Here is a 26,505-nt window from a genome sequence, read left to right as displayed (position 1 = left end):
TTTCATACAACCCATGTTTTATTTGGATGTAAAATGCCTTTTTTAAAGCACAAAAACAAAATAAGTTAATTCTGCAGAAAAATGTAACAATGACATGCCAGTAATGAATACACTCTTTTACTTTAAGTTTCTGTTCCATAACCTCTCAGGAGGCTTTTTTTTGTTTGTTTTTTTAAGTACTTGGCGAGATCTGGTCCACACATCCTTATGGGTTGAACAGTTAACATGGGCGATTGTCTGGTACACGTTTCCTGAAAGAAAAATCAACATGATTTAGAATGGTATCTTCTCCTTGAAGACCAGCAGACATTTTTTAAAGTAACTTAAGTTTTCCACACTACTGTAAATTCAATGCTAATTATTTCCCTCAAATCCAGTATCTTGTCTCTGACAGTACCCAGCACCACATGCTTCCTGAGAAGGTGCAAGCAACCTAATGATAAGCTGGTAGGGATAATCTGTCCAGTAAGAGTCTTCTCTTAATAGTTAGAAACTCAGTTGAGACCCAAAGCATTAGATTTTATACCCCTTCTAAAACTTTAAGTAGTAATTTTACTAATGTAACTGGATATTTATGTACATACAAAAATTCAACTTTTTAAATCTTTCCCAGCTGATGGCTAATTTAAAATTCAGTAATGTGCATAAGAAGTTCAAATTTTCCCCTCCAATATGCATTATTCATATTTATCAACAATATTCATGTTGCCCATTCACCTAACTTCGGTTATTTCCTTCTGAAGTTTCTCAGAATCCTCTACGGATTTGGTTAACAATGGCAAATTGTGTTACCTGCAAATTTTTGTCACCCCCCTGTTCATTCCCTTTTCCACATCATTCACACACAACAGTTCTAGCAGAGACTTGTGGCACCCCACTATTAACTTTTCCCATGACAATCCACTAACATTTTCTAACATCTGTTTTTACAAAGTTAAAATTAAGGCTGAAATTCACCAATGTGGTGAGGGCTTACATAAGCCCTTTGTCTCACCAAAACCTTTTAGATAACACCAAATTAGTTTTGCAAGGCTGTTGCCACAGGGATTAATTTTACTAGTAAGGAACAATGAGGGATTCTTCATTAGCAGTCATTTTATTTCCAATAAATTCCTCCAGTGCAGGACTTGATTTAACTGGGGAAAGAACTATCTTTTGCCACGAACTATATGCAGTGACTCTTCAAGGTGGCGTACAAAATTGTAGAATATTTCCAGGTACACAGATGTCAACATGCTCTAAGTTACAGCATCTGAATCATCCAAAGAATAGTGTTACTTACTTTACAGTAACTGTAGTTCTTAGAGATGTATCATCCACATGGATTCCATTCTTGGTTTGCATGTGCCCAAGAGTGGAATCCATGCGGGCAATGACATGAAGAAATGTGGGTTACACATTAAGATTGGTGCGCTAGGAGTAAAGTTCATCTACCAATCAGCAACCGAAGTAGACAAAATAATAGTAAACAGCAACAAGCAGTAGCAGATTCAATTTCAGATACATTATGGGCATCCAGCTACAATTTTAGCTTTTAGGGTTTCTTAACAATGGAGAGAATCAAAAACTGCCTTCCCCATTTTTCTCCACAAATAACATATTTCTCCAATGAACTCAGAGTTTAGTTCTGCATGTTCTGATCAAACGCTGTGTCACAACTATGGATTTTCATTAACTAGATGATGCTTGAACAGACTAATTTAAACATCACAATGACTTTGGAGGGTCAATTATTTCTGCTATTGCAAACTAATTGTGGAAATACTAAAATGTTAGAGTAGAACCAAAAATAGCTTTGTTACCAGGAAGGAAAAAAAAAAAAGATGAAAATATTTAGCTTGAAATGAAGGGTTCTCTTTAATGGTATAACTAGAACACTAAACTTCGATTCAGAGTTTAGGATACCTTGGTGCTGCTTTAATAATGTCATCCACACGAATAATCATTTCTGCTGCTTCAGCTGCACTCAGCAGAACTTGTCTCTTGACTTGGAAGCTTTCAGTTATTCCCAGGGTTGCCATGTCTCCAATGACACCATCCTTCATATCTTTAAAAAGAAAGATACTTTGCCAGAAGGGTTTTTTTTTTTTTTTTTTTTAAATAAAGGAAAATCTTGTTAACCTGCATTATCCATAAAGCTATCTAAATCAAGTGTGGATAAAAAGATTACATCTCAACCACGTATTATCCATATGTCATATATTCTACAGAAAAACGATTTTAGAAATTATGTATTTTAAAGAAAAGGGTCAATACTTATTACCTTTATCCCTCCACCTGTAAAGCCGAGTGCTTTAATGACTGAGTCCAACTATGCAGGGCTAAAAGGGAGAGGATGTAAAATATCTCCACAAGTGACCTAAAATAGATTTCCTACATACAGAAATGTCAACGCCAAAATTCACCATCTTGGGATGTTCCTGGGCTAGAAGAGAGTGCTAGGTTCCCTTGGGAAGCTGTGAATATCCCCTTTCCAACGGTATGAAGCTTCCATTATGAAATGTCCTACAGAGCTGCAATATGGTGGTCTTAAAGTCATGATATAGTAAGTACATACAAGCTGTTATTGAGGGCTTGTGTATTTGGTTAGTTTGTGACAAGCTAGGGTGTAAGCCTACCTCACACTACACTGCCACAGTGTGCTTTGATTTGCCCCCATTTCAAAGTGGGCATCCACATTGAACCAATTATCCCAAACTCAAGCCAATAAAACTTACATCACATCATCATGAATACCATGTTTTCTTTCTATGCATGTGTATGTAATTGATATGCAAATACATGCATGAGGATATTAATATGTTTAATTTTCAGGATATATTTACTAACTTTTGCACTATTAACTAAGAACTTGAAGATACCATTTACATATTATAGAATAAGTGTAGTCTTCTGTATTTGAACTGGAAGTAGTAAGTTCTTTACTATAACCATTCTTGCCATTACAACCATGTCAAAGTGGAGCTTTTCAAGTGGAGCTTATGTCATTTATCACTTTGTTTCAAATTCTGCATCTATTTACTGTCACTTCCTAATGCTGCTACTCAATCTTGATTGAATCACAGCATTAACACTCACTGATGTGATGCTTATACTTTAACCAGAAAGATAAAAGAATACCGTATAGCCATATAGCCATCTGTATTCCAAATGGTCATGAACAAACCATGAATTTGTCTCCTAGTATAATTATCAGAGGACCAGGGCAATTACATGTTAAGACAGTACAGGAAAAAAGCTAGTACTTTCATTCATCATATGAAACCATGATTCACGTCCATTCAATTGGACATCTATTGATATAAATAGGTGTGACTACTTTTCATGCTACTGTGTTAAGATTCTACTTTAAATTCTATTTATTTTGTTTGTGATGCAATAAACACTGGACTTTGTGATAAAGTCAAGGCAAGAAAGTCACAACAATGCAAAGGCATATATTCCAAACCATAAAAAAGGACAAAAAAATTCAATACAGTTCACATGCTATCAAATTTCTCACCAAGTCCATAAGTTGTTTTCCCTTCACTGTGAGCAGCTCTGAGCTGAGACACCAGATCTGCACTGTCATAACCAGCATTATCAGCTATAATGGTTGGGATCTAAAAGAATAAATATGCATGACAACAGATCAGAGGATGTTTTAAATTCTCAAACAAATAAAAAGCAAAAACAAAATAACCCTACTGCAACAACTCTATACAAACTTAAGGTTGCTTATTTACTCTTCAGTTACAAAAACATCTGTGAAAGAGAAAGGCATAGACACAAAAAAAACATATACAAGCAGCAATTCACCAGTTGAGATTGTCAACAAATGTTTTTCATTAATTTATAGATATGTAAAGTTACACTATATGACCATTTGAAACAAAATATTTATCTGCAACTAAAATGGTTTGCAGTGATTTCCTGTGATGTGTGTAAAATAATTCTCTACACTGAGAATACACATGCAAATTTGCTGGCCAAAAGGAGGTGTTTAGACTGGTTGAAAATATAGCTTAGAAAAGGTCTAAAACTGCAACCTTAACTCTGAAATAGATATTAAGCAGCTCTTTAAAAAAAACCCTATTAATTTATATTAAAGGTACATATTTCAATAAAAGAAATTGGAAAAAAATAGACCAAAATATTTATTATGAGAATGCTATTCCCTCAGGCTTGAGATCTTTGTAAGCAGTACTAGAGGGAATGCTAGCTACAATATTTTAGTTGGTTTTTCCTTCAATTTAACACATGAACACAAGAGTACATTTTCTCATTAATCATTTCAAAATGGTTTTGTGGCACTTGTTCCATTTTAAGAATGTAAACTTGCTGATGAGCATTTATCAACAGAAGAGTCTTCTACTCAACACATGCATCCGAAGAAGTGAGGTTTTTACTCACGAAAGCTTATGCCCAAATAAATCTGTTAGTCTTTAAGGTGCCACCAGACTCTTTGTTGTTTTTGTAGATACAGACTAACACGGCTACCCCCTGATACTACTCAACACATGTCAGTCTAAGTGATGCTAGAGCAAACTGTGTATGGTCATTAAAGAGATAGTATTCTCTAAATTAAACATTACTTTCTGAAAAAGATGTTTTTCCTAGTTTAAAATGTTGCTACTGGAAGTCAGGCTTTCCCAACTCTGTGTTCCAATATAAGTGAGGTTAGCAATTAATGTGTATTGTATTCACTTTTCCATAGTGGTGTCTCATTTTTCACAAGCTGAAACAAATATTTTCTAAGATTTTATGTAGGGAAGTTCAGACAGTGCTAGAGATTTTTTTCTATTAAAACATTACAGTAATCTCCCTGAATCAGCCACCTAAATCTGCTGGAACCTGTAGAACTGATAAATGAAATTGTTTTTAATTGTTCTCTTTATTAATGTAACTTCATAAGTAAAGTTTTATGAATGAAACAATATTCATTCATAAAACCGGTTACCCCAATAACTGGCTAATTAACAGTTAAGATGCTTGTTAAGAGCCATAGCTGTTCAGTCAGCTGCCTTTGTATGTTTCACTATCAATCCAATTCCTGCTTAAATCACTGAGACTTGCACTGTTTCAGTATTGTAACTTCTGTTCACCATTTATTACACTTGCCTACAGTGTAACTTCTGTTCACTGTTTGCCATATTGTAATTCAAACCCCATTTTAAAACGTTTACTCCATTTGGTAAGGGCTTGCTGCAACCTTCATTTTTGCAAACCCTGCTGTAATCTTATTAGTTTAGTTTAGATGTGTGAATGAGGTATGTATGGATGATGGAATCAACCTCCAGACCCAGCCTGTCCTGATTAAATAGAGTTCAAACACCAACGGCTGAAGATGCAGACAAGAGCCCTAACAAAGTAAGAAGAATCCACCCTAAAAAGAAAAGGTACAATAGAAGGAAGATCAAAGCCAGGTCCCAGGCTGAAAGTCATGTCTGCAATTGACGAGTGATCAATCACCAAAAGCATGACACAGCAAGACCTATAGACTCTGGATTCAAACTAAAGCCTACAAAAAGGATGGGTGAGATGGAAAACTTTGGAGGAGGGTAACATTCTGTTGCCAACATGGAAGGGCATCGGTGCATGCCCAACAGAGACCCAGCTCGTCCTTGTGCCCGGCTTTCTTGGCCAGTTAGCTGCCATAAGCTAGGAACTATGCAGCAGCTGCAGAACATCTGATGGGTGTGTGTGTGTGTGTGTTAGGTATAATGTGTGTGTATAAGGATTAAGATATTAGTTATTGGTCATAAATCAAATTGTTATCATAATAAATGTGGCATCTTTATCTTGTCCCCTTTAATAAGATCCTGCTAGTTTTTATTGGTATAACAAACCAATGTTTGCTGCCTGTTCTATTGCTCTCTTCTACCTTTAGTCTTAGGGTATATCTACACAGCTAAAGAAAAACTCATAGCTGGCCCATGCCAGCCGATTCCAGCTCGTGGGGCTTGGGCTGCAGGGCTGTTTCACTGCTGTGTAGACTTCCAGGCTCAAGTCCCAGAGCCCGGGCTCCAAACCGAGCATGGGAGGGGACAGGAGGAGGGGAGAAGGAATGCACCAGGGTGGGGGACAGTGCATGTGCTGGCCAAACAGACATTGCTACCAAAGTTCTCCAATCGGCAGCGCAGGGACGCAAGTGCGCCTACAGCGGAGCACCCATAGGGACACTATTTGAAGAAGTACATTAACTTACCATTCTCAAGGCCTTCGCAAAAGACTCCATTGCAACTGATTCTTTGCCTGGTGTTCTGTTGGCAACCTCTGTGACAGCATTAGCCATCAGCATCTCTGAGCAACCTGTATATTAAAAGAATGTAAGTACCTTACAACCTGCCTTGACTGACAACAAGAACTCACACATTGTGTTGAAAAGAAAATGTAAAAGATAACTTGAATATTCACCTCCACCATAGACAGTTCTTGTATCTTTCACAGTTTGGGCAAGGACACACAGAGCATCATGCAAAGACCTTTCGGCTTCATCTATAATCTGCTGTGTTGCTCCACGCAGCACTATGGTGCAAGCTTCACCTAAGGTCAAAAACAGCAAAAACAAAGAGCTAAGAATATAGCCAAGAGAACATCAACAAAATTTTGACAGAATAGCTTTGACAGAACGAAAAACAAAGTCTCAAAAGCATTTATGCTAGTTTTACTGACATCACCATGGACAAGTTTAAATTATTAGAAAAAAATGCAGCAGTGGGCATGTCAAAGTAAAAATGTCAGAGGTAGCCGTGTTAGTCTGAATCTGTACTTTGCAACAGAGGGTCCTGTGGCACCTTTAAGACTAACAGAAGTATTGGAGCATAAGCTTTCGTGGGTGAATGCCCACTTCATTAGACGCAAGTCTTGCACCTGATGAAGTGGGCATTCACCCACGAAAGCTTATGCTCCAATATTTCTGTTAGTCTTAAAGGTGCCACAGGACCCTCTGTTGCAAAGTACAGATTCAGACTAACACGGCTACCTCTGACATTTTTACTTTGACATGCCCACTGCTGCATTTTTTTCTAATAATTTAAACTTGTCCATGGTGATGTCAGTAAAANTTCTGTTAGTCTTAAAGGTGCCACAGGACCCTCTGTTGCAAAGTACAAATGAAAATTTCTAATGAACTCCATTAACCATGCCATTTTCATCCATGTCCTACTACAGAATATGCAGTATTTCTTCACAAAATAAATAGTTAACTTAGAAGCATCAGATAGCAAAGAAATAATTTAATAAACTACATATAGATCAGAAGTATTGGCACTTTCTGGTTAATAAAAGTTACTGAAATCTATTCTAGAAGATTCCTGCTAACAGGTTGCCACTTGCCTCACCACTGTTTTATTTACCAAAAGGGGGGGTGGGGACACAGTCTTAGGTCCCAATCTTGCGAACACTTATGAATGTACATAACACAATTCAGTAAAATTAAACCTATGTACATATCTTTGCAGGACCAGGGCCTTAGTGTTGGCCAAGCTTTTAAAGACGAAATGTTACTTGTCACATGGTGTATCTAAAGTATCTATTCTAATGACAACCACTTAATGAACAGTTTAAATATAATGGTTAGTGATAAATAGGGCCCTACCAAATTCACGTGCCATTTTGGTCAACTTCAGTCATAGAATTTTTAAAATTGTAAACTTCATGATTTCAAATATTTAAATCTGAAATTTCCCTGTGTTGTAACTGTAGGAATGAATACTGACCCAAAAGGGGGGAGGGAGGGGTTTGCAAGGTTATTGTAGGGGGACTGCGGTATTGTCACCTTTACTTCTACGTTGCTGCTGGAAGCAGCGCTCCCTTCAGAGCTCGGCAGCCGGAGAGCAACAGCTGCTGGCTGGGAGCCCAGCTCTGAAGACAATGCCACTGCCAGCAGCAGCGCAGAAGGAAGGATGACATGGTATGGTATTGCCACCCTTACTTCTGCACTGCTGCCTTCAGAGCTGGGTCCTTGGTCAGCAGCTGCTACTTGCTGGCCACCCAGCTCTGAAGGCAACATCACAGAAGTAAGGATGGCATAGTATGGTATTGCCACCCTTACTTCTGCACTGCTGCTGGCAGGACTCTGCCTTCAGAGCTGGATGCTTGGCCAGCAGCCAGCACTTTCTATCCACCCACCTCTGAAGGTAGCGCAGAAGTAAGGGTGATAATACCATGACTCCCCTACAATAACCTTGACACACACACACACACACACACACCCTCGCAACCCCCTTTTGAGTCAGGACCTCCAGTTTGAGAAACGTTGGGTTCCGCTGTGAAATCTGTATAGTATAGGGTGAAAGCACACCAGAGACCAGATTTCATGGTCCGTGACGCATTTTTCATAGCTGTGAAATTGGATGGGCCCTAGTGATTGATGAATGAAATTATAATGGTTGGTTAATGGTAAAACACTTACCCATAGCTACACCAGAGAAATGAATGAGCTTATCTTCTCCAATCATAACTTCTTCAATAAGCTTGCAACTTCCTAGTTTTACCAGCTCTGGATGATCAAAGGTTGAGGCAATTTCACCACCTATGAATGTAAGTTCATGTTAAACTACTTGTTTGGTTACAGTCTATTTACGGGGAGACTTTGGCAAACCAGTAAAGAGCCTGAAACCACTATGGCTTATTGTTAAAGGCAGCCTAGTCAGAAAACTAAACTGGCCATTCAGTAGTCTCAGCTTGACCAAGGCAGAAGGGGAGGGGGTTTGGGGTGCCACAGAAAGGGCAGCTTGACCCCGCGTTCTTCCTGATAAGAATTGTGTTGAAATTGCTGATACATGCATTTTAAAAGAGCAGGATGTGCCCCAGGAATGTCTATTGGGGTCTCAAGGCTGCAAACTCTGGGAAAGCCCACACCTGGTTAATGAATAATCAGAAGGAACCTCTTGCTTGACCATTGAAACTGCTTACTTTACAAGTTTTCTTTGAGGGACATGTCATTCTATTACTAATGTATAAATAAGGGGAAAAAAGGTTGAGATAGTTGGACTTGTTTGGGGACTCTTTTTGGACTCTCCCTCTGGATACATCTTGCGGTCCCCACCAGCAGACTGAAGATTTGGCCACCGGAATCCTGCTACTGTTTCACTCTAGAGCCAAACTCAGCTTTGGTAATAATCCAGGGTTGAGGGTGTTTTACTAATTTGTGGACGTATGTAAGTGCTTGAGACTAAGTAAAGTATAGCTTTAAGTGAAAGCACTCTTGTATTGTCCTGTTTGTGCCAGCCATCTATTGGTCGGACGGCCGTGTCTCCCCTGATTTATATTCTGACACCAGCTTGCACAGAGTAAAAGTTTCAACCCAAAGCTCTTGGTTGAAAGAACCCCGGGTAACATCTAGGTCAGGGGTCGGCAACCTTTCAGAAGCGATGTGCCGAGTCTTCATTTATTCACTCTAATTTAAGGTTGCGTCTGCCGGTAATACATTTTAACGTTTTTAGAAGGTCTCTTTCTATAAGTCTTTATTATATAACTAAACTATTGTATGTAAAGTAAACAAGGTTTTCAAAATGTTTAAGAAGCGTCATTTAAAATTAAATTAAAATGCTGATCTTACCGCACCAGCCTGCTCAGCTCGCTGCCAGCCTGGGGTTCTGTTCACCTAGGCCAGCAGCGGGCTAAGGGCCTGTGGCAGGGACCCCATACCTGGGGGGGAGGTGGAGTGGTGTTTCAGGGGTCAGGGCAGAGGGCTGGAGGAGGGGGTTCAGGGCAGAAGGCTGGGGGTGTATTGGGGTGGGGGGGTTCAGGGTAGAGGGCTGGGATGCTCGGCTCGTATGGGTGCTCCCAGCCCCTGCCCTGAGCGGCTCATGGCAGGGGACTGGAAGGGATATGCCCTGTTCTACCCCCTTCCCCCGGGTTCCCTCCCTACCTCTCTCTGTATCCTCTATGGAGCTGTGTGCATGCTGCCACTCTTCCCCCCTCCCCCTCGCTAGGGCCATCAGCTGATTGGCGCAGGGAAGGAGAGGAGGAGGGACCGGAAAGCACCACGCTGGGGAAAGAAGAGGGGGATGGGGGAAGCTTGGCTGCTGCAGAACCAAGCTTCTGCCTCCTGCCCCCGCAGGGGAGAGCGGTGGGCGGGGGGGCTGGGGGCCGGGACCGCGGCAGGGAGCTGCGTGTCACTCAAAATCGGCTTGCGTGCCATGTTTGGCACACATGCTGTAGGTTGCCAACCCCTGATCTAGGTCAAGTCTTGGAAGATCTGAAGCTTCCTTTAGCTACTAATAGTAACACTACACCAATGTTTCCTAAAATTGGTGGCAGGACTGTATATCTCAGTTGATTCCCAGAGTCTCCACTTTCATGTTTTTTTTTTAAAAATCTAGACTTACTTTATAGTCATAAAGTCAGTCTTTAAAGGGTGTGTGTTTTCACTAAGGGAAAAAAAAAAAGGTGTGTGTGTGGGGGGGTGTCTAACTGGAGTTATCTAACATGATGTAAAATCCTAGTGAAGACAAGGCAGTTTGTAGTTTTTACATACAAGTTAGGTGGTCAAGTTAAAGATTAGGCTCCCCATAATCTTTAACTTGACCTGCTATCTCACGCGAATGCTACAAACTGTCTCGTCTTCACTAGGATTTCACCTTGTTAGATAACTAGTCAGCTAGCTTGAACTGAGAATACCCTTTTCCCTTTAGTAACAACAACGTCAAACTGTTAAACTGAAACCAATGCAAAGAAGTTTGAGTTTACAGAGAACCTGAAACAATACCTCCAAGGCTTGGACTGTTCCATCCTTTTCAATGGGTGCTAACTCAGATGCCAATGATGACAATTAATGTTGATACTTCACTGCTCAAACCATGTAAGAAAGGTGACAAAGTTTCCACCACTTCCCAAAGAACGTGGAGGGCACAGGAGTCAGGAAGATGTATACATTAAAACATGAAGGGCTTTATCACTACATGGTAGGATGCAACTGGTTTCATTTTCCTGAAGCAGAGGCTCAGCTTTGAAGAATTTGGGAAATTCAACACTATATATTGTGAAACTCCAGACTCCTGGCACCAAAATTTTAAGAACAGAGTCTAGAAGTATATGCAAAAAGAACAGGAGTACTTGTGGCACCTTAGAGACTAACAAATTTATTAGAGCATAAGCTTTCATGGACTACAGCCCACTTCTTCAGATGCATAGAAGTATATGTTTGTTTCACCTCTGAAAAGCACTGAGAGATCTGATAAAGACACGACTGTATTACTTTAAATTTTGAATTAAATCCAATTATTTGATTGATCTGCTACATGAAAAACATATCCAGTACCCAACTATTTATTTCACTCTAATGCTTGACTAACATGAGTGTAGCTCTTTTTAGACTATCGTACCACTCTTCTATAGAGTGCTAAGCGAGTGATATAGAGCTACAGTATGATCACTACCTACAAACCTATATGATCTTTAAACAATACAATCTTAATCATACTTCTGTTGGGATATTTAATTTATTTTACATACTATTGTAACTAGACTACTTATACTTCCCAAAAACCAAACAATGCTATACCTAGCAAGGCCTATCTGCAGCAGACCTATCCCACATTTCTTTCAGACATTCTATATTGGTTACTTAGGGTACCAAAAACATAATTCTGAAGATTTTTTTTTTAAAGTTATTTACAGATAACTTTAAAATAAAGTCTGATCCCTATCAAACCTGAAAAGCCTAAAAAAGTACATTTATCAGCATGCTATGATAATGCAGGGCTCATGAGCTAGTGCCAAATGACAACAGTAAGTTTAAATTTAAAGCAGAGTAAATTGAAGATAGTTCAGCTCAGTTTCCATCTCTTCTCTGATGACAATAGTACTCACTGGGACGTAGATAGCTGGCCATTAGCAAAACAATTTATTTTAGAGGCCAAAAGCCATCAAAAACATAAGAATGGCCATACTGGGTCAGAACAATGCTCAATCTACCTCAGTATCCCCTCTTCTGACAGTGGCCAAGTGCCAGATGCTTCAGAGGGAATAAACAGAACAGGGCAATTATTGAGTGATCCATCATGCTATTGTCCAGTCCCAGCTTCTGGCAGACAGAGGTTTAGGGACACCAAGAGCACGAGGTTTCATCCCTGATAAAATAGTAATCACTTTTGGGCAGATTTTACATTGAGAGAAAGATCTTCAGGGGGTTTTTTGTATTTAACTCCCCCACCCCCCCCCAAGTAAAATATGTTCATATAACTCCACCGCTTTTTACATTAACTGCTTTTCTTAAAATGAAAAGTTAAAGGCAATTGTATCAACTATGGAATCACACATTAACATTTAGCAGAAAATTAATTACTGATATGTTAACACTCAGAACATATTTCTATGATGCAACACTCTTCTCTATACCTGTAACAAGAGCCAGACGTTCTACTCCTGCAAAGTCTGCATGTTCAATAGCCATAACACCAGCAGCACCAAACAGCTGTTCGGGATAGTTATAAATCAGTTGCCTACAATTGAAGCACACACACATATTCATGCTATCGAAAGACTGCATCTTTCATCAAAATTACATGATAGCCACAGAAATAAACCTGCTTCTCAACATGAACAGAAATGGATTTTGAATGCAATTATTATTTAGACTTTCGATTGCAAAAGCACTCAGGGTGCGAGGCACTTCCCAAACATGGAGAAAATGTCCCTGCACAAAGCATGAAGAGTCAGACAAATTCTAGGGGCGTAACTGGAAACTAAGACACTGCAAAGTAACTTGTTTTTCTAACTGTGGTTCTTTAAAATCGGTTATCAAGATATATTCCACTTCTGGTGCACGTATACCCAAAGGCTCAAATTCAGATTATCTTGGCTGTGTCTGTTGGGACTGCACCTGCACTGTAGTTGTCCTCATGATCCCCCACCCAAGGGAATAAAGGGAAGAGTGGTCCCAAACATCCTGAGTTCCTTCCCCAATACAGAATCCAATTCGCATAAGGTTCTGTAGTACAGGAAAGGAGAGCAGGTTGTATGTATTCCACTTCTGGTGACTCAAGAGCAGTAACCTGGAGCATAGGTGGGTGATGTAAGTATCTGAACACCTACCACAGAACAGGTCTGCCAAAGCACGCATCAGTTCTTGATACTTCTACAAGGGAGTAATGTTGTATAAATGTGCACCAAGCACATGCAACTGCCCTATAGGTCTCAGGTTGGTACACAGTAGCTAGGACCTGGCATGGGCTCCAATCTTTACTGGTAGATCTTGTCTGGCTGTTTCATAGCATGGCCTAGTGCAACTGTGAATCCAGTTAGATAACCTCTGAGCAAATACTGCCTTACCCTTCATCCTATCTGCAAATGTACACATAGTCTGGGGAATTCTTGAAAAGTTTAGTTGTGTCTAGACAGAACGACAGTGCCCTAAGTACATCTAGCGAGTGTAGTTTGGCTTGCCCTTGGTTAGAGTGGGGTTTTGGAAAAAAGACAGGCAGATGGATCACTTTATTTAGATGGAAGCGTGAGTCTACTTTCCGCAAGGATTTCAGGTAAGGCCTAAGGGTCACGCTGTCCTTATGGAATGTAGTGTACACAGATTAGCTATAAGTGCCTGAATTTCTCCTTTAGTCACATATTGCCACCAAGAAGGCTGTGTTCATAAACAAATGGTAAAGTGAGCAGGTCAACAGAGTCTCAAAAGGTAGAGCCATTATATCAATCCCACCTCCACTATATTAAAGGAGGAGGAGACTCCCTGACTGAGGGGAAACACATCCACATAAGGCCTTAAGGAATCTAGCTATCATCAGATGGGAGAACAACACATGACCCTGCATGGGAGAGATGGTTGGCTGATAATGCTGCCAAGTGAACGCTTACTGAGCTGATAAGATAGCCCTGAGTTCTTCAGCAAAAAAAAAGGTGGCCCAAAATAGCAATATCTGAGTCTAAGGGAGAGAATTGGCATTGTTGGGCCCAAATAGAGAATCTTTTCCACTCGGCTGAATGAGTAAACCTAGCAGTCTTTTCTATTCATGAATTGGTATATTCTGGACCTCAGCAGAATAGCTCCTCTTAAGTCATGATTAGGTAGTCAGTATCCACACTGTCAGGGATAACAAAGCTGGGTCCAGATGGAGAACCTGTCTCTGGTTCTGGGAGATTATGTCTGGAAGAAGAGATAAGTATCAGAGGATGAATAGATAGATTCTGCAGGTCTGATAATGAAAACTTCATTGGCCAAGCTGGAGTCAGCAGGATAGTGAACAGCTCAAGAATCAGGTCAACTGAGTCACTTACATGTGTTGATTTCACTCAAATGATTCCTTACTTTTTCACGTGAGCTGCCATTACCAGAGCCAGGCGGCTGAGGACCTTTAGCGCTGTTGATAGTTGGAATGGCAGAACTCTGTACTGATAGTGGGAATTTATCACTTGGAATCTCAGACATTTCCTATGAGTTGTTATATGAAATTTCCAAAGTTTCCAATGGATTGTTATATGAAAAGAGGCATCTTGAGAGCTGCAAGTCAGTCCTTGAGATCTAAGGAAGGGATTATAGAGGCTATCTGAAGCACCAGAGAAAGTCTAGAATTGGGCACCAGTCCCGTTTTTTCTTCAGACTTAACTGTCTTTCGTGAGAGAAGTCCCTGAAAAAGGGATGGGGAAGGAGGGTGGGAGGTAGGGAGACTGAAATTGTATAGAATACCCTACCCCTTAGGGATGGGCAGGATGAGTAAAGATTCTCCAGATGTTGTAAACTACTCTTAACCAAGATGTCAATTAACTGCCTTGATGTAGCCGCAGGGTGAGTAGCCAATGAAGGGAAGGCAGAGTGTCTTCCTTTGGTACCTCTGCTTAGACTACATTTATGGTCTAGCCTGATTCCTTCTTGGTGCAGGAATGTAGACTCAGAGATCTTTGAGTTGCTTGTGAGTCTTTCAGCAAGAGTACAGCCTCATCGGTTTTACTATTCAAAAGATCACAGCCTACAAATGGCAAGTCCTCAGTGATAAGTATATGAGATGGATAAATAAAGAGATCAACTTATAGTCAGTTGTTTATTGTAGGTATCACAAAAGAAGTAGATCTTAAGGAATGTTTAAAACGGCGGCGGCAGCAGCTCTGCAGACCAGCTCAGAAAAGGTGTTCTATATGTAGCAAATGGCATGGAACGCTACACAGAGAGCTGGAGTACCAGTCACAAGAGGTGTCACGGGAGTTAGGTGCCTAAATAGCTTTGACGATCTGGGCCAAAGACGATTCAGAAGATATGAGGTAGATATAAATAGATTCTTGTACTCAATCACAAGCAGCTTCAACATCATGCAAGCGACAAGGGAGAGCGAATGGAAGGATTTAAAAGGTAGGGGGCATGGCGCAGTCAGAATGACAGGTAAGGAAATTACTTAACAATTGTGTTTTGCATGGAGTGGAACGGGGTGGGCAAGGAGTGATATTGGACTCAGTGAAGACGTTACAATAAATAAGAAGTCTGATAATAAATGGCTGGATGATTCTTATGTGTGTGGGTAGAGAGAGCTGGGTCTTAAAAAAGTTATGAAGCAGCAAGCTTTTAATAATAGAGAACGCGTGGGGGACAGTCACATACCTTATTCCTTGCACAATAAATACATACCTGTTAATAAAGCAGTTTATTCCATGCTTAAGAATACGTTCAACCTTCTCTTTCATTTTTTCTTTTTCTGCTTGTTCTATTTCTGCTACCTTTGCTGTCGAATCCACTCTTACACGAGAGCCAAAGACCTAAATTAAAAACAAAGATGTAAGATTTATTTGAAATGTAACTCAATTTATAAAGACCACTTCTATTATATTAATCACCTACCTTAATTTTATCTGTATCCATACCAGTGTTTGCAATAAGTATCTTTGCATTTTCAATTCTTTTTGGCTGGTTGACGCCAATCTTTTTATCTAGTAGAAAGCCTGTAGTGAAAGAGAAAGTAGTAAAAAACTCAGCAGGCCTGAAAATGGGAAAAGGACTATTATTCTAAAGCAGAGGGGGGCAAACTACGGCCCGTGGGCCACATCCGGCCCGCAGGACCCCTCCCTCTGGCCCCCGAGCTCCTGCCAGGGAGTGGAGTCAGGACAGGCTTGCAGAGGAGCCAGTCCAACTCCCTGGCAGCGTGGTGAGCATGGTGAAGGCTAGCCCCTGGCCCCTCCTCTTCTGTTCCCCTCCCTCGCAGTCACAGTTCCCCCAGCGCCTAGGCTGTGGGGCTGAGCTCTGGCCGGGCGGCATGGCTATAGCGCCGCCAGGCCTGGTGCTCCAGGGTGGCGCAGTCAGGGGGCGGGGAGCAGTGGGAGCCATCAAGGGGCCTGGGCCCTGCTACCGGTGACGGGGCAGAGCAACCCAGGGCCCCCGTCCACCCTCCAGCATGCTTGGCTCCTGTCCCCAGCATCCACGCCCAGAAGGAAGCGAGCCCTGCCCAACTGCCAGGGAGAGCAGCCAAACGAGCAGGGGAAACACACAGGGAAAGGACTGAGCCCCTCTTTCCCCCACCCCACTGGTAACATGGGGCAGGAAGAGCAGGGAGGGTTGGATGGGGACCAAAGAGGGGCAGTCAGGGGGTGAACAGGGGGGATTGGATAGAGGACGGGCGTCCCAGGGGACAGTCAGGGGGCAGAGAGCAGGGGTGTTTGGAAAGGACGTAGGAGTACCAGGGGGCAGTCAGGGGGAGCTGGATTGGGGTTCCAGGGGGTTGGATAGGGGCCAGGCCATGCCTCACTGTTTGGGGAGGCATAGCCTCCCCCAGCCTTCCCTACCCAGCCCTCCATACAATTTCTGTACCCAATGTGGCCCTAGGGACAAAAAAAAAGTTTGCCCACTCCCGTTCTAAAGTGTGTCAAAAAATTTGTATAGATTCACCTACCAATACTATAGCAATGTTTTCTGAAGCACATACAGACAGATGCATATATCTCACATATAGGATTAATTTCAACTCTCAAATACATGGTCACTGAATAAAAACATACCTTCATCTAAGTAAGAGTCTATCAGACTTCCACCTAGTTTCTTGATAATATGGATAGCTTCCAAATTACCAGATCCTTTCAGTCTAAGAACAGCTTCCACTGCTAGTTTAGTAAAGTGATTTTTATGATGAGTAAGTAGTTTTGAGGACAACGTGGTCCCTGCAATGTTCATTAAGTCTTCACGGAACTTTATTTCATCATCACTAAAAACAAACACAATGTAACCAAGTGAATAAAATTAAACGGACAGGACCGAAGAAGCAATTCAACTGACTGACAACCACTACACTCAGATTTACATTATTGTTATATATTTTTCCTCAACATTTTTGAAGTGATGTGGAGTCGCAAAATAGTTGCACTTTGCAAATAGTTCATTGTATGCCTATCTACATGAGGCACTCTCCTCTTAGGATATGAATTTGAATAAAAGCACCTCTTGAAAAGGAGTTTGTGCTCAATGGATAACAAACCACATATGGCCTGTTGCATTACTGCATACAGATATTATTGATACTTCGCACTTCACCTATACATTTCTTCAAAAACAGACTAACGAGAAACTGCAGAACTGGAATTAATTTGCAAAATGGACACCATTAAATTAGGCTTGAATAAAGACTGGGAGTGGATGAGTCATTACACAAACTAAAAACTTTTTCCCCATGCTAATTTTCCCCCTACTGTTACTCACACCTTCTTGTCAACTATTTGAAATGGGCCATCCTGATTATCACTACAAAAGTTTTTCTTCTCCTGCTGGTAATAGCCCACCTTAATCGATTAGTCTCATTAGAGTTGGTATGGCAACCCCCATTTTTTCATGTTGTGTGTGCACGCACATAAGCATTCATGGGCTATATATATATATATATATATATATACACACACACACACACACACACACACACACACCCCTTCCTACTGTATTTTCCACTGCATGCATCTGATGAAGTGGGCTTTAGCCCACGAACGCTTATGCTCAAATAAATTTGTTAGTCTGTAAGGTGCCACAAGTACTCCTCGTTCTTTTTACTGATACAGACTAACACGGCTACCACTCTAGAAGTTTACAGAATACACTGAAAAATCTGAACAAACTGCAAATTTTGTTGAAAGGGAAAATTATTTTTAAGGCAAATTATATTCTAGTTAAACAGCGACATCGTTTAGTATTTTAAGATACTTTGTCTATTTTTGAAAAGCCTTTATAGTTTAAAGAAAATTGTGATAACATCTATTCAAAAAAATATTGCTTATATCATATTATATTTTAAGTTTGTCCTACCCATCTGTGACAGTTTACATAGAAATTAATCAGGACAACCAAAGAAGATTACTACTGCAAATGCAAGGTATTTACTAACCCATGATCCACTGCAGATTTCAAAAGGGCCTCTCTTGCTGCTTTTGTAGCTTCTCTCCAACCTGCAATGATGGTTTGAGGATGAATCTTCTTTGCAATCAATGCTTCTGCCTCCTATTAACATAAAACATATAATTAATTTACTTCAATGTCAAATTTGAAGTGAGGAAGGCAATTTATTCAGTAAGAAAATTTAGAATCTTTTCAACATCAAAAGGAGACTTTTAATCCACCTGACAGCCAAAACAATCAGAATACTCTTAACAGGAATGATTTAGGAAATATATATTTACCCTCTAATACTACAAATACAGATATGGTCATTCATGCTGCCAGTATTTCTTACCTAAGCAACTAATGTGCTTTATTCAGGGTGGCCCTTGAAGATCATCTGGAAGCTTTATCTAGTGCAAGCCATAGCTATATTTTGAACAGGCAAGCAAGTTATTCTAAAAATACATCACCTACTCGAAGCTCTGCATTGGCTTCTTGTTCATTTATGGGTGCAACTCAGGGGGCTGGTGAGAAATCTTCAAAGCCCTGGTTGGCCTGGAAGTCAGCTACCCAAGAGATCATCTCTCACCTTAAGCCCTGTCATTTTTAGTTAAGATTGGCAGGTGCTCTTGATGTCAGTTCCTGGCGCTAAAATCTCTAGGCCTTGTTGCAGAGCTTTGTTAGCAGGAGGTCCTTGCCCCTCCACAGGTAGCTCATGAGAGTCAAAGCTCAGTAGCCTTCAGAGTACACAGGATGACATTTAACTGGTTAAAACAGGCACTACCAAATCAATGTAGGTCTTGCAAAAACAATCATTTACAAAGTCTCTCAAAAATGTTTCCCTTTTCTTAATTCACTGGGAAAAAAGATTTAAAAGGAGTATTTTCCTGAAGTGTTTGTAATCAAACACTGTACCATTCTGCTAACTGCAAGAGCCAGAAAGTGAAACTGATTATATGATTAAAAAGGCAGTTTCATTGTTTCTTTTTGCATATCAGTTGGGTGAGGAAGACAACATAAATGGGGAAGCAAGTTTATTTTTAAAATCCTTTCAATTGCAATAATTCAAAGTGTTATTAGTAATAGATAAGGAATACGGTTGTTTAGAATACTATAACTATTAACAGAACAGTGTGACCCAAGGATCTCTTAATGCCAACTGGCATAGGGAACAGGTGTACATAAGGGTTTCAGAGATCCTCTGGGTCTGGTGTCTACATACTAGTCAACCAAAGAATAGTATGCAAGGTCTCTTATGATAGCCTGTGTCACGCTGGTCATAACTATGAGATGTATGTACAGAAAATATGTGAGAAAAAGTTAAGTTATCTAGGTCTAAGAGTTAAGGCAGGCTATCAGATGATGATCCACATGCTCCTGTCAGGCAGGAAGGACGAGATGCTTATCTCTGTGTGCCTGGTCACGTGCATTGAGTGTTGTATGGCTCACAATGGATGCCCATTTACAGCCTGAGCAAAATGTTACTCAATAGATTGTGGGGATTGCAGGAAAACACAACAAAGGTTGTCCGGTTTAGAAGTAGACAGCATATAATAAACAGCTTTGGGTTTGTTTTTGTGCAGATAGGAGGCCATTTTCATGCAGTTGCACCCACAGTCCCCCCGCACCTCCCACTCATCTCTGGGACTGCTTCTCCCCTCCACCCCCCTCCTCTTGAACTATGCCCCATTCAGCATCATGGCACCATGAGCAAACCGCTAGCCCCTTGCTATTTTTTTTCGGTGGGATCTTTTTGTGGTTTGGACGAACCAGACTTGTTTTTGGGTGGTTTTCTTGGTAACCTGTGCAGATGAACCCCCAGTTATCCTTTAATTTGTGAGGACAAGCCACCAGTTGGCTTGATCTTATGAAGCAGGGATCTCAGCCAACTTGGTTGAAGCACTGGAAAAAAGACTTGGGGCAAGCTATCATGTGGGACACAGAGGCCTTGTAAGTTAAGTTTAGGCTCTAGAATGCACGTTATGATTGAGTAAAGTGCTATGTATAAAATAAGGTGGTGATCCTCAGTTGAATCTTGTAAGCTGGTGAATACTACTCCTTTGGGAATAGCAAATCAGAGTTCTCCACATGTTAACTGAAATGGGGGTGGGCATTCCAGAGGAATGGTTGGAGGACTTGGGGGTTGGTGAGTGCCTATTGCTCGCCTGTACAGAGAGAGTGAGGCTGGCAGAGGCCTGGAAGGTAGCATTTGCGTTGCCAGAGACTGGTGAAGTTAAGGAACTGATACACAGCAGGCACAGACAAGACTTCCTCACATTAAGGGTAGGAGGTAGCAAGGTGTTTCACAACCCTGGATACCCCCAAGAAGCAGCACAGACAGCATTTAAGTTTTGTTCCTGTATTTAACAATTTGATAAGTGATACACTAATGCTTACTCTATTGGCGGCACCCTACTCCGTCTATGATATCAGAGCACTCGCATACCAGATATAGTAGAAAATATTTAAAAACAAAAGTTTCATTACCCTAAGTAATTCAGCTGCCAGCACAGTTACAGATGTAGTTCCATCACCAACCTCATCATCTTGAACCATCGACATATCTAAAAGAGAATACTACTATGTTAGTTTATTTATTCAAATATTCTGTACTGCTCAGTACTAACTACAAATATTGTATATTATGGGTACACTAGTTTGGAAATCAAAAACAGGATTTTTAAAAAACACAGGGGCAGGATTAATTGCGATAACTGAGCGTCATATTATCAGCCCGCTACATAGCGAAAGAAACTTGCTCAGAGGATGTTGTTTGTTTGATAAAGTAAATGCTATTTAATAATTGACCTACAAGGAGATTTCAAATATTGTAATGACAAACATCTAGTCAAACTCACCAACCAAAACTTTGGCAGCTGGGTTGTCAACTCCAATAGATTTTAGGATGGTTGCACCATCATTGGTTACTGTCACTGTGCCATCTCTTCCAGTACTTAGAAGAATCTTGTCCTACAGGATTCAAGATTTAGGATACTGCTTGAACATGTACTTCATAGTGTTAACAGTTGCAAAGACCGTTAAAAATATGGTGTCTGAAAGCCTGCAGATATCTTACCATGCCTTTAGGTCCCAGAGTGCTCTTAACCAGGTCTCCAATGGCAATAGCACCAATGAAGGATGACTGGAATAAAAGTGAACAAGATCAGACAAGGATTCATCATTTATTTTATAAGAGTAAGCAGCTGAAGATTAAAACATAACAGAGTCAGGAATTACAACCACTTATCCTGATCTACTCCCTCCACCACATCCCATCCCTTTCCCGCCCCTAGTCCGGCTCGGAAGTCAGGCAGCTTCTTCTCCTCATAACCTTGATGCCAGCAGAGGAGTCACTCAGAGCACAAGAGATGCTGCTCTGTCTGCCCGATCTCAGTTCATGTACCCAGCACCCCAATGACCCACAGAAGCTGGGAGCAGCAACTCCATGGAAACTCCTGCTCAATCCCCACAAACTTAGGCTGGAGCATTCTCAGTACAGATGAAATCTTCAAAGAATTATACTTCAAGTCTCTTCATGGTTTCCATGCCCCCCATGACAGTGTGATTTACACAGGGCTTTACTTATAACGAAAACCGTCAGACAACCTTAACTATAGAAGGTGTTAGCAATTCTGCTGATATTTAAATAAACTCACCAACCGAGCTGTCTCTGCTTTTTCTTCATCTGCTCCTGCCTTGAAAATATTCACAGGTGCTAGGGAAAGGGATGCCTGAAATAATAGTAATCATAATGTAATTTAGCTTTATCACATCATTTTCAGAACACCTCACAAACATAAATTGAAATTAAATGATGGTTTATGTTATTGTTGAATTACAATACTTAATATCCCCTATTCCCAGGAATATTTTAATGAATTAATCTTTAACACACTTTTTATCTAAAAATTTTTTTTTTTTTTTAAATCTTCACTTTACTGATGCTATATAGTGCCTCTTTATTTAGAAAGACAGGTATTACCTCAGGGGCACAAAAGGACTCAAATGCTGTCTCCAACTTTGCTGAGATGAACTACCCGAGCAAATATAAGATTTCCTGCCCTGTTCTGTCCTGCAGAGCACAGGTGACAAGGAGATTTGTCTGGAAATTGACCAGATTTCACTGGCAGAGATTTCTTCTGTGCTGGCAGTGAACTAGCTTTCTAATACCCCTATTTGTGGAGTGAATGCAGCTATTCTCCACTAGCCAACAGCCCTGGAGGAGCATTACCAGTTGGCACAGTTTAAAGGAGCCAGCTCTTAATTACACCAGGGCAGAGGTGAGCCCACCAGAAAACTGGGAAACCAGAATCTTTATTTCTCCACTGCTCTGCTGCACCCAGCAGAGAATTGGAGCCACTCATGTCAAAGTTTTGCGGAATTACTGAATACAAAGATAAAAACTTAACGACACTTCTAAGTTAACATTATCACAATTTTACTTCCTTACTTTTCCCACATCAATTACACCACAATAGTAATCAGTATTTTTTAGCCTATTAAAATTAGAAATCTAAACTTAATCAAGGGCCCCATGAATTCAACAGCAAACTAGAACTAAGTTTTACAACACCCTGAGCTGCATTCTGAAACAAACTGGGGATTCTTCAGCAGCTTCAAGTCAACTCAGAACCAGATAAAAGGGAATATAAGTGATACAGTGATATTAGCCTGTTTGGATATTTACAGTATATTCAATTTTACACCACTGCAAACTTTTAACACAGTAGATTGTTCTGATATAGGGTTGAGCCAACTCTGAGTAAGTTTCTTCCCAAGTCCCCATCAGTTACTAGTAGTCTTATGTGCAGAAACACAAAGATTTCGCTCCCCTGACCATATTTTACCTTGTTTGAGGTGGATGATCTTGTTACCCAGGTAAATCCTAACCTCGAGTCTGCCAAGGGCCGCCTGCCTCAGCCACATCCCCTGGTGCCCCGTGGGAGAGCGGCTGCCGCTGTCCGGTCCCAGAGCTGTCACTAGCCCTCTCGCCAGCAGGCACGTTGGACATCAGCCCCAACCCGACAGCCTCAGAGCCCCCGGGGCCCTCCCCCACTGCCGTGGGATGGGGCGGCGGCCCCGCGGCGATGGTCCCCAGAGTGACGCAGGCCGGGCAGCGGCCCCACATGGCGAGCCAGCCCCAGCGCTACGGGCCTCGGCGCCGGGCCCCCCCCGGGCGAGGAATCTGCGGCGCTGCCCACCGCGGGAAGCCGCTCTAGAAACTTCTAGGCTAGGCCAGCGCTCCGCTCGCCGGGCGGCACCAGCGCCGCACAAAGGCGGGGGAGGGCCCGGAGCCGCGGGCGGCAACGGCGGAAAGCCACAGCTCCGCGCGGCCCATGTGGGGCTGGGGCAGGCACAAGCCCGCCTCGCCTCGCCCCGCCGCTCGTTCCTCGGGGCCCGCAGGACCAGGACCAGGGCCAGGCCCGCAGCCTTACCATAGCGACGGTGAATCTGCTACCAGCGTCCTGCCGACCGCCTCGCGCCCGCTCAGAGTCACCGCCGCGCGATCCGTCCCCAGGCCACGAGCTACCTCCCAGCAGCCACCGGAAGTTGCGTCGCCTGCCAGCAGGAAGCGGAAGGGCTGCCTCAGCCTAGCGCTTCAGCCCTATTGAATGTTGCATTCTGGGAGTTGTGGTCTTACGCTGGCGAAAGGGACCCCCTGAGGGGGAGGCGGGGGCGTGTCTGCCCTGTCCGGTGGAGGCTGAGCCAACTTAGCTACTTTGTCACTAGATGTAGTGACTTTTCGGTTTCTTTAGTGAGAAAATAAGTGTCAAAGTCGGGTGACCAGATGTCCCGATTTTATAGGGACAGTCCCGATATTTGGGGCTTTTTCTTATATAGGCTCCTATTACCCCCCACCCCCCTCCAGATTTTTCACACTTGCTGTCTGGTCACCCTATGTCAAAGTGACCAGTGACACATCTAGCGACTCAGGCACAAGCAGCTCAATAGTGTTAATACGATCCACTCTGTGCTCTTCTGGCTATATTCTGTTGCCCACCATGGCAATGTCATTTAGGGTGACCAAAGTCCTGATTTTATAGGGACAGTCCCGATTTTTGGGTCTTTTTCTTATATAGGCTCCTATTACCCCCTACCCCCGTCCCGATTTTTCACATTTGCTGACTGGTCACGCTTATGCTCTAATAAATTTGTTAGGCTCTAAGGTGCCACAAATACTCCTGTTCCTAATGTCATTACATCTCAGTTGAACATGGCCTCAGAAGGAATCACATTCCAGGGCTTCTTGTGCTGAGATCACTACAATCTGCAGGCAAGGAAAAGCAGCCTAGATCAGGCAGGTGGGTTAATTGCAGCTAAGCCTCCCTTTCTTGCAGTCTGGATTTGAGCCAACCGATTAATGAAAGGGAGTGCCCAGAGCCAGAGGAAAGAGGGCATTTGGCTGACCTGAGTGCTGCACTGCAGGGAGCCAAAAAAGAAGATTTTTAAAAAATCTGCTAGCTTGACCCCTCCCCAATTCCCCCCGCTTATAGGGTTTGATTTCTGAAAACAGCTGGAAAGCTAAGCCCAGGTCAAGCCAGAGGAAGGAGTAAAAGGGAGCCAAAATCAAGATAACTCCATCTTTGATCCTGTAGTAAAGGTTTCATCCCTGAAAGCACCGTGGCCCTTGCTCCATTGGGGAACATGGCCCTCTATCATCCCATCTCACCATCCATCCCTGCAGCGCTCCTGCCTCCCCTGGCCTGCCCGCTTCATTAACCATCTTTCCCTGCATCACAAGGTTTGCTACCTACTACAGAGCAGCAAGAAAGAACACATTTGGGTAAAAACAGGCCCAGGTTAATGTGCTGCTCTCTCCACAGTGCACCTGGCCTTAGCAAAGTATTTAATTAGCTTCCACCAACAGCGGCAGTGAGTTGTATGGGCCCATGGTGCCTGGGCTCCAGCAAATTCAGGGCCCATTGGGCCTGGCTCCACCAATGTTCGGGGCCAGGACTCTCCCCCGAGCATCTGTGGCTGCCCTGCTTCTCCATGCTGTGCTCCCACGCCGGCTGCTGCCAACTACAAGCGAGTAGCACTGGGGGCAGGCTGAAGTGGCTGCTGCACCTGAGGAGGAGAGGAGGTGCAGGGCAGCCCCCTCATTCCTTGGCAGATGACTCCAGGGTGACTCCAGGGGGGGCCTTATCCTGGCTGGACCTCCAGAGCAGCAGCCTGGTGGGCCTTGGGTGTCAGGCCAGGGGGGAAGGCCCTCCCCCAGAGCTCACCTCTGCTGGCAGAGAGGGCGGGGGGGGGGGGAGGAGAGTCCTCCTCTCTGGCCCCCAACCCTGGGGCAGCCTGCCTGCTGCACCCCAAACTTCTCATCCCTGGCCCAGCCCCACACCCTCTCCTGCACCCCAATGCTCTGTCCCAGGCCAGAGCCTACACCCAGCACCCAAACTTCCTCCCAGAGCCTGCACCCCCAAATCCCTGCCCCAGCCCAGAGCCTGCACCCAGCACCCCCTCTTCCAGAGCCCACACCCATCCCATACCCAAACTTCCTCCCGGAACTTTAGGCAGGCGGTGGGGGGAGTGGAATTTGGACCTATTCTAGGCACCACCAAAACTTATACAAACCTGCTGACGCTGTCCATTGCCTTCTTTTTCTCACCTGCAGATTATACTGATCTCAACCCAAGAACCCCTGGAATGAGATTCCTTCTGAGGACATGCTCAATTAAGACATAATGACATTGACTTGGTGTACAACAGAATGAAGCAAGAAGAGCATGGAATGGATTTTATGAACATGATTGAGCTGCTTGTGAATGATTTTGAAACTATACTCACCTGGGCCTTCATATAAAAGTAAAAATTCTGTTAAATTCTCTGGAAATTTTGTTTAGTGACATTTTTGACTCCTTTTGAGTGCTTAAACTGCTATATCTAGCGACTTTTCAGGATTTCTCTGGTGACTTCCTGCTACATGTAGTTGGCAACAGGGCGTGGAGCTGTGGTGATGCTGGACTCCACAGAACGCCACCGGGGGGAGGGCGGGAACAGCCCACTGCCACGCTAAGAGCTGGTGGCTGTCCCGTAATGCAGTAGCAGTGTGCCCACCCTAGTGGGGACTACCTCCAACCTAGCAGACCCCACACAGCAGCAACCACCCCCTTTCTCCCTGTCTCAATCGGGCCTGGCCCATGCAGCAGGCCCCAGCCCCTTTCCCAAAAGCTTGTTGGAGGAGGGGCAGTAGTATGATAATGGGGATGGGGCATTTGGCCTTGTCT

At 42.7% G+C, this 26,505-nt stretch overlaps 1 protein-coding gene across 1 annotated transcript; it reads right to left on the bottom strand.

Moving 5' to 3' along the window:
* On the bottom strand, positions 1–23,864 carry CCT2 (chaperonin containing TCP1 subunit 2). Its single transcript, XM_034771262.1, has 16 exons — positions 23,713–23,864; positions 21,934–22,008; positions 21,354–21,419; positions 21,136–21,247; positions 20,765–20,841; positions 18,285–18,397; positions 16,918–17,120; positions 15,767–15,867; positions 15,557–15,684; positions 12,328–12,431; positions 8,396–8,515; positions 6,397–6,525; positions 6,188–6,291; positions 3,503–3,602; positions 1,906–2,047; positions 1–251 (listed from the first exon to the last, which is right to left on the bottom strand). The coding sequence occupies exons 1-16, from the start codon at positions 23,713–23,715 to the stop codon at positions 221–223; spliced, it is 1,608 nt and encodes a 535-aa protein (XP_034627153.1). The 5' UTR covers positions 23,716–23,864; the 3' UTR covers positions 1–220.
* Positions 23,865–26,505: the final 2,641 nt, after the last annotated feature.

This window comes from Trachemys scripta, chromosome 1, assembly GCF_013100865.1.
Source record: "Trachemys scripta elegans isolate TJP31775 chromosome 1, CAS_Tse_1.0, whole genome shotgun sequence".
Classification (NCBI taxonomy): domain Eukaryota; kingdom Metazoa; phylum Chordata; order Testudines; family Emydidae; genus Trachemys; species Trachemys scripta.
Note: the sequence above shows the minus strand (reverse complement) of the source record. Positions and strands in the feature narration are given on the sequence as shown.

Bases quoted from the DNA above. Each gene is read 5' to 3' on its own strand.
- CCT2 (XM_034771262.1), bottom strand. The intron at 18,398-20,764 runs GTAATGAAACTT...TTATGTTAATAG, and splicing joins TGGCAGCTGAATTACTTAGG to GAGGCAGAAGCATTGATTGC. The intron at 252-1,905 runs GTATCCTAAACT...TTTTTCTTTCAG, and splicing joins ATTATTAAAGCAGCACCAAG to GAAACGTGTACCAGACAATC.